Source organism: Propithecus coquereli, unplaced genomic scaffold (genome assembly GCF_000956105.1).
Source record: "Propithecus coquereli isolate 6110/MARCELLA unplaced genomic scaffold, Pcoq_1.0 Scaffold646, whole genome shotgun sequence".
NCBI lineage: Eukaryota > Metazoa > Chordata > Mammalia > Primates > Indriidae > Propithecus > Propithecus coquereli.
In genome coordinates this window covers 542,723-556,407 of record NW_012152463.1, presented here as the reverse complement: position 1 = coordinate 556,407, position 13,685 = coordinate 542,723, and the positions used below count along the sequence as shown (strand labels likewise).

The 13,685-nt window shown below is 38.0% G+C and overlaps 1 protein-coding gene across 1 annotated transcript in view; it reads right to left on the bottom strand.

Moving 5' to 3' along the window:
- TTC7B (tetratricopeptide repeat domain 7B) overlaps positions 1–13,685 on the bottom strand; it is a 236,156-nt gene that overhangs the window by 188,394 nt on the left and 34,077 nt on the right. Inside the window, exon 4 of the mRNA XM_012660002.1 lies at positions 6,676–6,806. Within this exon, the coding sequence (XP_012515456.1) occupies positions 6,676–6,806 (131 nt within the window). The remainder of the gene's footprint in view (positions 1–6,675; positions 6,807–13,685) is intronic.

Genomic DNA, 13,685 nt, shown 5'->3' with positions numbered 1-13,685 from the left:
GGATTTTTCTTTCTTTTTTTTTTTTTAAGAGATGAGGTCTTGCTCTGTTTTCCAGGCTGGAGTGCAATGGCATGATCGTAACTTACTGCAGCCTCAAACTCTTGGGCTCAAGCCATCCTCCCACCTCAGCCTCCCGAGTAGCTGGGACTACAAGTGCCAGCCACACCGCTATGCCAGAGCCCAACAAGATTTTTCTTGAAGTCAACAAAGTTATTCTACAATTCATCTGAAAGTATGAAGAGAAAAATAACGAAGGATAATTCTGAAAAATAAATGTAGTTACTAATCCTTCAGATGTTAATACTCATCATATTTCAAGAAGTACTTATTAAACGGTGTCATATTGGTACAATATAAGATTAGCAGAACAAAATAGGAAAGCCAGAAATTACTGTAGTACCTAAAATTTTATTGAATGATTAAAAATATATGACAGAAAATATGAAAAGGAAAGATAAGATCATCTTAAAGTGGCACTGAAATTTGGGGAAAATTAATTTAGAGTCATATCTAATATCATATGCCAAAATAAATCCCAAGCAGATTTGGGAATTTAAAGTGTTTTTTTTTTTAAATATGGAAAATAGTTGAAGATTTTTCAAATCCTAGAGGAGTTTATTCCAACAGCTGAGCTTTAAAAACAATGAAATAAAATGTAATAAAAAATATAATCAGATTCAACTACACAGAGACTCAAAATTTCAGAGTAACTTAAAATTGGAAAATTACTGGCTGGGAAAATATTCAGAGCAAATATGAAAAAGGGTTACGATATATATGATATGGAATTTATTCAAATTATAAAAAAAAAACACACTACTTCCAAAAATTAGACACAAAGCAGAAGCAGACAAAAAGAATATAACAAGGTTAAATATAAAGTATATATACGTAAACATAAAATATACCCAAGAAAAATGAAAACATATGTTCACACAAAAACCTGTCAGTGAATGTTCATAGCAGCATCATTCATCATAGCCAAAAGGTGAAAACAATCCAAATGTCTATCAATTGGTGAATGGATAAACATTTAATACAATGTAGTATATCCATACAATAGAGCATAATTTAGCAAAAAAAGAAATGAAATATTGATGCATGCTATAACATGGATGAATCTTGAGAACATTGTGCTAAGCCAAAGAAGCCAGTCATAAAAGATCACATATTGTATGATTCTATTTATATAAAATATCTAGGATATGTAAATCTATAGAGAGAAAATAGATTAGTAGTTGCCTAGGGTTGAGGAGACTAGATGTAAAATGAGGACTGACTGCTAATGGGTACAGGGTTTCTTTTTGGGGTGACGAAAATGTTCTGGAATTAAATACTGGTGATAGTGACTCTGCAAATATATTAAAAATCACTGAACTGGCTGGGTGCAGTGGCTCGTGCCTGTAATCCTAGTACTTTGGGAGGCCAAGGTAGGAGGATCACTTTAGGTTAGGAGCTTGAGACCAGCCTGAGCAACACAGCAAGACCTCATCTCTAAAAAAAAATTTTGTTTTAAAAATTAGCTAGGCATGGTGGTGTGCACCTGTAGTCCTCACTACTTGGAAGGCTGAGCCAGGAGAATCGCTTGAGCCCAGGAGTTTGAGTTACAGTGAGCTATGATCACCCCACTTCACTCTAGCCCAGGCAAGAGAGTGGGATTAAGACCCAGTCTCAAAAACAAACAAACAAACAAAAAACCAAAAACAACAATAACAAAAAAAACCAAAAACCATAAATTATACAATTTAAATGGGTGCATCATATGGTATGTGTATTGTATCTCAATAATGCTTTTTTTAAGAAAAAGAAATATAACTAGTAAGCAAATATATGGAAAAAATTTGAACCTCACTGATAATCAAAAAAATGCAAACTAACTTTGCAAAGTACCATTTCACTAGCAAGTCAGCAAAATAACTTTTAAATATGAATAACCCTTTCAAGATTGCAAAGCAACCACTACTCTCATGTACTGCCAAAGGTAGAAGACATTAGATATAAAACCCTTTAATGCTTATAAAATTATGAGGGCAAAGAGTGATAGAAAATATACAAAAATTAAAATAAGTGACTGTTCTTTCTGGTTTCCAGACTTTCCTAACTCAGTTTTAAGAGTGTGACAGCTTCCTACTCCAGTCAGGCAGATGAAAGGCTCAAAGTCAAAGGCACCTAGAATGGAAGCACATGGCCTGGTTGGTCAGTTTCTAGAAACTTCTCTAAGGAAATATTACATTAAGCTATGAACTGTCACCGGCTGCTTTGGCCTGAGTGAAAAGGTAGGGGCGAATGGGGGAGGGAAGGGAAGAATCTGCCTTTTCTTCACTGTCTCACATTTTAAAGCCAAAAGCACAGCCACTCGGACCTCCAGAGTCACACCCTGCCTTTCTCAGCAGCAGCTCTGAGTGCTTTTCTGAGGATACCTGGTTTGAATTCGAGACCCACAGTAACCTTCATCTAATCCAGTTCTGGATTCATAGCCTCAGCTTTGCCACTGCAAGTTCCTCTTGTTGGGAGAACACGATCGATTCAAGCATCACCATGCTACCTGGTGAACCTTGATGAACACAGGAAATGTGGGCTGAGCACTGCAATATTTGGGAACCTGGTGTTTCTTCTAGAAACTTTAGCACTGAAACAGCCAATAAAAAGTTACAGGTGCCCCATAATTTAGCATTAACTTCTTTTCTAAAATAGGGTGTAAAGAAATGAACTGTCAGCAGAAGGTAAAGTTCCACCCTGGCACTGTTCCTGCTCAAGAAAGCCATAACCAGCTGGTTGGCTGATGCACGCAAAGGACAGAGACAGGATGATTTCATTTGCCAAAAGCAGGGCTCATATTATGATATCCAAGGGTGAAGTCATCTTTATTCCTATCACTGCACCACCAGAAGCTCCTTGCAGGGCAGATAACTTTATTTACTGTTGGCATAATGCTACCACCTGAAGATAAACTAATCAAGGCCATCCTAAGTCATTTCTAATTCTATCTGCTCTAATTTGATTTATTTGATTAAATTATTTTATATGCACAATTTTAGAAGTACTATATCTTTTATTCCCCTTCAGAAAACAAACTATCAGAGAAGATCATTAATAGATGTCTCTGTAACCCTAATATAACAGGGACACAAATATTTAATGCACACAGCTTTCATTTATTCACACTTTCTTTGGCCTCGCCTCCACATTGGCAACAAGGGGAAGAATGCCACACGGAAAGCTCCTACATGCTGCCCAGCACACACTGGTGCTCAGTAAACGCTGGTTCTCTAGCCCCAGGAAATCAGACAAGTCAGGCGGAATTAGCCCCACCGTGAAAATGGAAAGCTAATGCACACAGAAATAAATGACTGGACCGAGGTCAATCAGGAGTGAACAGAACCCAGACATAGGGACCCTAGGCAAAATATTGTTCCATTAGCTTCAGCAAAAGAAAGGGAAAACCAAATTCCCTGAAAAAATGATTCCATATACACTCCCCTAAAGATTCTTTAATATTTTAAATAAAACAACATGTTTGTAACATTCCAGATTTTTATCGCAATATCTGAAATCACCTAAGGTTTGGAAAGATTCCACAGCCAGGTGACACAGGAACAGATAATGACAACAAAGCCGACACTTACTGTGTACTAACAACGTACTGGGAAGTACATGAGTAAACCCGTTTTATCCTCACAATGGCCTTATGGACATTATTATTGCTATTTTATTGATGAGGATCCTAAGGCACAGAGAGGTTGAACAACTTGCCCAAAGTCCCGCAGCCAAGAAGTGGCAAGGCCAGGATTCCAACGCTGGCAGTCACTTTGCCACGTGCTCTGCTGCCTCGAGGGGAAGGAAGCCAAGGTCGGCCCCTCCGGAAACAAACAACTCCACCGTCACTGAGAAAGTCAGAGAATGGTGCTGCCTCAGAAACACGACGTGGTGCTTCCAGACTATGACAAAACATCAGTCACAACACTCCCAACTGTCTTCGAAAGTTCTCCCCAAATTTTATTCTTGCTAGTGAATGAAGAGTCAATACTAATAAATAAAACGCCAAAGGTCCTGGCAAACAGAAGTTTCTTTGCTGTAGAATGGCTGGAAGTGAAAGGGCAGCCGCTCGGTGGCCACCTCTGCCCAGCAGAACAAATGTAGGAACAGTACGTGGGATTTTCTAATTCACAGACTGCTCAGAAAGCAAAGCGCTTTTTGCCAATAGGCTTGTTCAAGGCTTTTACTTCTTTCAGATTCTGTTTCCCTAAAGTTTCTGTTTTCAATTCTGCATAATTCTTACTAAGTTCAAAATTAAGTCAGTTAAGTTCAAATTTTTAAAAAAGAAAAAGGCCAATCAGGTAACTCCTGCAGGGCACACAACTATCTTGCCACATAAAAACCCTTAAACTTCCACCAAGCCCATTGGTCACAGAAGGAAGGCTGTTTTCCCCCTGGACTTCTGATCAATCAACAGATAATTTCTTGAGTACCTACAACAGTTAAAACCTATGTTTGGCTCATTCAAACTCTCTCATTGCTAATATCCCAGCTAGCTGAAATCTGCAGAGGCCCAAAGTGGTTTCCCAAACAGGAAAACTAATGCTGAAAAATCAGAGCCAGAAATTTGAAAGTCATCTGTATATGCTGAGATTTAACCCTAGGCCAAAGAAGCTGCTTCCCCATGTCGCTAAAAGCTAAAGCTCGTTTGGTCGATTTCTGTACTTATCGAGCACTTACTACAAACAAGGGTGTGGGGGAATGACAGGGCTCTGTATCTGCTTGCAGGGGCCTGGGAGAATGAACTGAGCCAGCACAGAACTGAGTGTCAGGTGAGTTGAGTTCCAAAACTAGCTTTGGCCTAACTTCCTCTGTTTCCTTGGGCTCTCTCTTTCTGGGCCTCAACTTGCTTTTCAAAAATCTAATATCCCATGATCACCATTTCCCCCTGCAAAAAAAAAAAAAAAGATTCTTCTAAATTCTATGACTATATGAGTCTCCTTGATGGTCTGGCTGAAGAACCCGACAGTGAATGGGTAGTTATGAATGAACAGAACAGGAGGTGTACCCAGAGCTGCCAATTCCTACCTCATTAAAGACACACGTAACAGATGACCCTCCTTTCTCCCAGCAGGAGAAGGCAGCTCCAACAGGACAACTGAAAGTGAGCTGCAAGATAAGGGCCCCTAGTGGCCAGTGCTGTATAGCCAGCAAGAACAGCTTAGTTGGGATAAGCAGACTTCTCCACTGCCAAGCACCGGCCATCAAGGAGGCAGACAGTGGAAATAATGCGGATTTTAAAAGCAGCCTGCATGATCATTTCCCTAAAGATCATATCATAAATTCTGAATAACAGAAAAAAAAAAATCCCCTTCTCCTAGCAACATTTTGATAGAATAGCACTTTGACAAGACAGCCAAATAACTTCTTGAATTCCCAGATATCATAAGCCATGACTTATAGTCCATTCTGGTTAAGGCCAGGTCACATTCTACTCCCATCATTCTCTTCTTCTTTTGTGATTCTCACTCAACACTCCCTGCCTCCTGAAAAGGCAATTCTGATCCTCATCGTAAAGACCAACACACTACAAAATGATTTATGAAAAAAATTACTTCCAGTCTGTACCTTTATAAGGTAATAAAAGCCATTTATAAGGTAATAAAAGCCATCAAGACTTTGGTAGTCCCTCTCTATTCTAATCCTTATGGAAACAGAGACCCCAGAAAATTGACGGAAAATAATACTTCTGATCGTTTCCAAAGTCTCACAGGATTTCTAAACATTTTGAACAATCTCACAGGGTACATCTCTGTGGTCGATATCAGCATCCAGCCTTGGTTAGAACTCCAGGAAACTCAGCTAGGAGCAGCAGCTGCTAGGAGCTATTGTTATTAATAAAAATAAGTGACATTTACCAAGAATCCAATATGTTTCCAAATCTGGGCTAAGTGCCTTTATTCACATGACCTTATATAATCCCCACAAAAATGCCATGAAATAGGGAATATTATTATGCTCTTTTTACAAATGGGGAAATTGAGGCTGAGAGGTGAAGAAACTTAGTAAAGAGCAGAACCAAAAGACAAGAATCCTTCTAAACAAAGGTGCCCACACCTCCCTGGCCCTATCCGGCCTCTAGCCTCCTCTGCCTGAGGGTCTGAGCTCAGAGCTGCATGTTCACTGCTTCTCTGCTCAGTGGCCCTCTTGTCAGCTACTGGTTTCCATACCCCACACCATAGGCAAACCACTGACTGCTGGGAGAAGACCATCCCAGGGGGTCTCAGTGGACACACAACCTGCTCAGGTCAGTTGAAGTCCCCAGCAGGCCTTTGCCAAACCCCAGATAAACAGATGTTGGCATATAGTCCACACAGGTACATACAAAGTTCAACCCATTTTGCTTAACAGAGCAGGAATGATTAACCAGCTTCAGGGTGCTGAGGGTATAAACAGATGCACGCTATCATTTCTATCATGCTCAGAGGATGTTAAAATGCTTCACAAACACTGGACCATCTATTTTTCACAAGGTACCACAATCACTACCATCTTCTCCTTAGCATTAAGGAATATAAGTAAAGTTTTGCACCCAGGGGAAGACAAGTTGAAGGGGCTTTCTAGTGGTTGACTCCAGTTCTCTACAATCTGATTTGGGGAAAAAAAAATTGTCAGCTGGAACACATGGTCCTCACTTACCCTTTCTATCTCTTGGAGGTATAGGAGGGCGATGTCCCCTGCTTTCTCATAACAGGTGATGACATCCTGTTCCCAGTCCACATGGAGATTACTGGTAGAAGATGAAATAGGCAACTTCTCTAAACAAAGTCCTAAAAAAAAAATCGAACACAAAAAAACTGGGTGAGTTGTTTTTCACGATGCTTAATTTTAAAACACTGCTTTAGAGGTCCGGAAAATGGTCCTAGGATATCATGTTGTTTGCAAAGAAAGACAGTTTACTTCCTCCTTTCCAATTTGGATGCCTTTAATTTCTATGTATTGCCTACTACTCTGTCAGGAATCTCCAGTACAATGTTGAATAGAAGTGGTGAGAACAGACAACCTTATCTTATTCCTGGTCTTAGGGAGAAAGCATTCAGTCTTTCAACATTGTAAGCTTGATGTTAACAGTTAACTTTTTCATAGATGCCCTTTATTAGGCTGAAAAAGGTCCCTTCTACAACAAATTTGCTGAGAGTTTATATCAAGAGTAAATGTTGGATTTTCTCAAATCCTTTTTTTCGTGTCCATTGAGATAATCACATAACTTTTGCACTCCTATTTTTTTAATGTGATGAATTACATTGCCTCATTTTCAAATGTTAAACCAACCTTCCTTTCCTGGCATAAACCCTACTTGGCCATGATGAATTATCCTTTTTTATATTTTTAGATTGGATTTGTTAAAATTTGGCTTAGCATTTTTCATCTATGTTCATGAGGAATATTTTGTCTGTAGTTTCTTTGTAATATCCCTATATCTGGTTTTGATATCAGGGTAAATGCTAACTTCATAAAATGACTTGAAAAGTATTCCCTCCCCTTCAATTTTCTGGGAAAGTCTGGGTAGACTGGTATTATTTTGTCCTTAAATGTTTTATAGAATTCACCAGTGAAGCCATCTGGACCTGGACAAATTCAATTTATTTGATACAAGGTTATTCAGATTACCTCTTTCTTCCTGAGCGAGCTTTAGCAGTTTATATCTTTCAAGTAGTTTATTCATTTCTTCTGAGTTGTCAAATTTATTGGTATAGATTTTGTAATATTTTGTAATCCTTTAATATCTGTAGAATCTCTACTAGATGGCACCTCTCTCATTCCTGATATTCACAATTTATGTCTTTTTTTCCTGATCAGTTTGGCTGGAGATTTATCAATTTTATTGAAATTCTCAATAAAGAAAGATCTTTTTGATTTCATTAATTTTGGTTTCATTGATTTTTCTCTATTATTTTTATGTTTTCTGTTTATTTCCACTCTGATCTGTATTATTTCCTTTATTCTGAATACATTGGGTTTGGTTAAATTTACACTCCCTATTCTAGTTTCACGAGGTGAAAGCTAAAGTACTGAGACCTTTTTTCTTTCCTAACACAGGCATTTAGTGTTTTAAATTTTTCCCTAAGTACTGCTTTAGCAGCATCCTACAAATTTTGATATGTTGTGCTTTTATTTTCATTCAGTTCACAATATTTTCTAATTTAACTTTTGATTTCTTCTTTAAAAGTGTATTAATTTCCAAATATTGGGAGCGTTTTCCAAGGATCTTTCTTTACTGATTTCTAAATCATTTCCATCATGATTTGTGCAGTGAAGGGTTGACTTGGAGGCTTGGGATGATCCAACCCTGTACATTCCAAAGAAAGGACTAGCCCTTAACCAGCTCCTGGGAGATAACCTTTAAGCCCGTGGAATATCCTGCCTGATAGAAGTGTCTTTGTTTATCTAGGGCGTTGGGCCATGCCAGATAGTTTTATGCAATGATGTGATTTATAGTGGAAGATTGGGGCCATGCTTTATTGGTTTACACCCTGGAGGGGCTAGAGACTAAGTAATTAAGGTCAGTGATGTGGGTGCACCATGCCCATGTGACTGACCCCCAGTAAAATCCCTGGACATCACAGTAGCTCAGGTGATCTTCCTTGATTGGCAATACTCCATAAGTGTTGTCACATTTTGTTGCAGAGACAATTAAGCGATGTCCATAGGACTCCAATGGGAGAAGACAACTGGAAGCTTGACTTGGTCCCTCCTGAATTCCACCCTGTGTGCCTTTTGCCTTTACTGATTCTAATCTGTGTCCGCTGCTGTAATGAACTATAACCATGAGAATAACAGCTTTGCTGAGTTATGGGAGTCTTTCTAGTGAATCAATAACCTGAAGGTAGTCTTAGGGATCTCTGATACAAGTTAGAGAACACACTTGAATTCTTGTAATGTTGCTGAAACTTGTTTCTGGCCCAGAATATGGTCAATCTTGGTAAATGCTACAGTTGAAAAGAATATGTATTCTGCTGTTGTTGGGTGAAATGCCATATACATGTCAGTTAGGTCAAGTTGGTATACTGTGTTGTTTGAAGGATTCTACATCTTTACTGATCATCTCTGTCTACTTGCCCTGTCATTTATTGAAACATGAGTATTGAAGTCTCCAGGCATAACTATCCATTAGCCTATTTTTCCCTGGCATTCAGTTTTTGCTTCATGTATTTTAAAGTTCTGCTATTTGGTACATAAACTTTTAGAATTCATATATCCTTCTGATGGATTGACTTTGCTCTAAAACCTACTTTCTCTGATATTGTCTCAGTCTACATTGCATTGCCATAAAGGAATACTCGAGGCTCGGTAATTTATAACAAAATGAAGTTTATCTGGCTCACGGTTTTCCAGGTTGTGAAGAACCGTGAGCCAAATAAAGCATGGCACCAGCATATGCTTCTGATGAGGGCTTCAGCAAGCTTCCACTCACGCTGGAAGAAGAAGGGGAGCAGGCATCACATGGTACGAGAAGGAAGAGAGAGAGGGGAGGGAAGTGTCAGGGTCTTTTTTAACAATCAGTTCTTATGGAAACTAATAGAGTGAGAACTCATTCCTTACCACACGGACAACAAGCCATCCATGAGGGATTTTCCTCATGACCCAAAAGCAAGAGGCCCCACCTCCAACACTGGAGATCAAATTTCAACCTGAGATTTGGAGGAGACACATATCCAAACTGTATCTGATATTAATGTAGCTACTACAGCTTTCATTTGATTAGTGTTAGTATAATATATTTTTTCATCCCTTTTCCTTTAATCTATTATGTCTTTATATTTAAGGTGTGTTTCTTTTTTTTTTTTTTTTTTTGGTACGTGAATGTTCATAGCAGCTTTTTTCATAATAGCCCAAAACTCAAAATAAGCCAAATGCCCATTAGTAGGTGAATGTATTTTTTTTCTTTTTTGTTTATTTCAAAATATTACAGGGGTACAAATGTTTTGGTTACAGGTATCAATTTTGTTAGGCTTGAGTGATGGTTCTAAGTGTGCCCATCACCCAGACAGTGTTCATTGTACCCATTAGGTAGGTTTTTGCCCATCCCCTCCTCCTACCTCCCCCCTGCTTGATTTCCACTGAGTTTTACTTCCCACTGTGCACATGTGTGCTCACAGGTTAGTTACAATTCAATAGGGAGTACACGTGGTGTTTGTTTTTCCATTCTTTAGATACTTCACTTTGGATAATGGTCTCCAGTTCCATCCAAATTGTTGCAAAAGGCCTTAATTCATCCTTCTTCGTGGCTGAGTAGTATTCCACAGTATACACATACCACATTTTGTTAATATACTCATGAATTGATGGGCACTTGGGTTGATTCCACATCTTAGCAATTGTGGATTGTCTTGCAATAAACATTCAAGTGCAGTTGTCTTTTTGATAAAAACGACTTCTTTTCCTTTGGGTAAATACCCAGTAGTGGGATTGCTGGATTGAATGGTGGTCTACTTTAGTTCTCTGAGGAATATCCATACTGTTTTCCATAGAGGTTATGTTAATTTGCAGTCCCATCAACAGCATATAAGCATTCCTTTCTCTCTGCATCCACGCCAGCATCTGTTGCTTTTGAACTTTTTCATAAAAGCCATTCTAACTGGGGTAAGGAGATATCTCATAGTGGTTTTAATTTGCATTTCCCTGATAATTAGTGATATTGAGCATTTTTCCATGTTTACTGGCCTTTTGTCTATCTTCTTTTGAAAACCTTCTGTTCATGTCTTTTGACCACTTTTTAATGGGGTTTTTTCCTTGCTGATTTGCTTAAGTTCTTTGTAGATTCTGGTTATTGGCCCTTTATGAGATGTATAGCTTGCAAATATTTTCTCCCACTCTATAAGTTGTCTATTTGCTCTGTTGATTATTTCCTCAGCAGTGCAGAAGCTTTTTAATTTAGTCGAGTCTATTTATTTATTTTTGCTGTTGCTGTGATTGCCATTGGGGTCTTCTTCATAAATTCTTCACCTAGGCTGGTATCTAGAAGTTTTTCCAACATTTTCCTCTAGAATTCTTATGGTTTCATGTCTTACATTTAAGTCTTTTATCCATCTAGAATTAAGTTTTGTGAGTAGTGACAGCTATGGATCCTGTTTCATTCTTCTGCATGTGGCTATCCAATTTTCCCAGCACCATTTATTGAATAGGGCTTCTTTTCCCCAGTGTATATTGTTGTTTGCTTTGCCAAAGATCAGTTGGCTGTATGTGGATGGTTTTATATCTGGGTTCTGTTTTCTGTTCCATTGACCTATGTCTCTATTTTTGTGCCAATACCATGCTGTTTAGGTTACTGTAGCCTTGTAGTATAGTTTGAAGTCTGGTAATGTGATGCCTCCAGATTTGTTCCTTTTCCTTAAGATTGCTTTGGCTATTCGGGCTCTTTTCTGGTTCCAAAGAAAGTGTAGAATTATTTTTTCTAGATTGGTGAAATATGACATTGGTATTTTGATGTGGGGGTTTCACTGAATCTGTAAATCACTTTGGGTAATAAGGATATTTTAACAATGTTGATTCTACTGATCCATGAGCATATGTTTTTCTATTTGCTTGTGTCCTCTATGATTTCTTTCCTCAGTGTTTCATAGTTCTCTTTATAGATATCTTTTACCTCCTTGGTTAAGTAGATTCCCAGGTATTTTATTTTCTTTGTAGCTATTGTGAATGGTATTGAGACTTTGAGTTGACTCTCAGCTTGACTGTTATTGGTGTACAGGAATGCTGATATGTAACCTAAGACTTTGTTGGATTTATTTATCAATTCCAGGAGTCCCTTGGTAGTCTTGAGGTTTTCTAGATATAATATCATATCATCAACAAAAAGCGATAGTTTGATCTCCTCTTTCCCAATTTGGATACCCTTTATTTTCTTCACTTTCCTGATTGCTCTGGCTAGGATTTCCAGCACTATGTTGAATAGAAGTGGTGACAGTGAGCACCCTTGTCTTGTTCCAGTTCTTAGAGGGGATGCTTCCAACATTCCCCCATTCAGTACGATGTTGGCTATGAGTTTGTCATATATGGCTTTTACAATCTTCAGATATGTTCCTTCTATGCCTAGTTTGTTGAGGGTTTTTATCATGTAAGGGGGTGCTGAATTTTGTCAAATGCTTTTTCTGCATCTATTGAGATGATCGTATGGTCTTTGTTTTTGCTCGTTCATGTGGTGTATCATTTTTATTGATTTACATAAGTTGAAACATCCTTACATCCCTGGGATAAAGCCCACTTTGTCATGGTGGATTACTTTTTTGATGTGCTGTTGAATTCAGTTTGCTAGCATTTTATTGAGTGTTTTTGCATCTATATTCATAAGGGATATTGGTCTATGGTTTTCTTTTTTTGTTGTGTCCTTTGCTGGCATTGGTCTCAAGGTGATACTAGCTTTGTAGAATAAGTTGGGGAGGATTCCCTGCTTCTCGATATCATAGAATAATTTCTGCAGTATGGGTACCAGCTCTAGCTCTTCTTTGTAGGTCTGATAAAATTCGGCTGTGAATCCATCTAGTCTGGGGCTTTTTTTGGTTGGGAGATTTTTTATTACTGCTTCAATCTCGTTATTAGTCTGTTCGAGAGTTCTATTTCTTCTTCCTGATTGAGTCTTGGGAGGTTGTGTATTTCCAGGAATCTGTCCATTCCTCTACGTTTGAGTTTATGTATGTAGAGATTTTCACAGTATTCACAGATGATATTTTGTATTTCTGTGGTATCAGTTGTAGTATCTCTTTTTTCATTTCCGATTGACCTTATTTCGGTCCTTTCTCTTCTATTCGTGGTTAATCTAACAAGAGGTTTATCAATTTTGTTTAGTTTTTCAAAGAACCAACTTTTTGTTTCATTGATCCTTTGTATTGTTTTTTGTTTCTTTCTTTGTTTGTTTTTCATTTCATTTCGCTTTGCTCTGACCTTACTCATTTCTTTTATTCTCCTAGCTTTGGGTTTGGTTTGCTCTTCCTTTTCTAGTTCCTAGTGTCAGTTTGTGATCTTTCTGTCTTTTTGATGTAGGCATTTAAGGCTATGAATTTTCCCCTTTGTACCGCTTTTGCTGAATCCCATAGATTTTGGTAGTTTCTGTCCCCTTTGTCGTTCAGTTTGAGGAACCTTTTGATTTCCATCTTAATTTCATTATTGACCCAATAATCCTTCAGCAGCAGGTTGTTTAATTTCCATGACTTTGTGTAGAATTGAGGGTTTCTTTTGGAGTTGATTTTTAGTTTTATTCCACTATGGTCTGAGAAGATACATGGTATGATTTTGATTTTTTGGAATTTGTTGAGACATGTTTTGTGGCCTAAGATATGATCAATCTTGGAGAATGTTTCGTGTGCTGATGAGAAGAATGTATATTCAGTAGTTTTTTGGGTAAAATGTTGTGTAATTGTCTGTTAGGCCCATTTGTTCTAGAGTCCAATTTAAATCCAGTGTTTCTTTATTTATTTTCTGCTGTCCAGTTCTGCCAGTGGGATGTTAAAGTCCCTCACAATTACAGTGCTGCTGTTTATTTCCTTGTTTAGATCTAGTAGGGTTTGCTTTATGAATCTGGGGCTCCTATGTTAGCTGCATAAATATTTAGGATTGTTATGTCTTCTAGTTTAATTGCTCCCTTTACCATTATGTAATGATCATCTTTGTCTTTTTTTTCTATTGCTGATTTAAAGTTAATTTTATCTTAT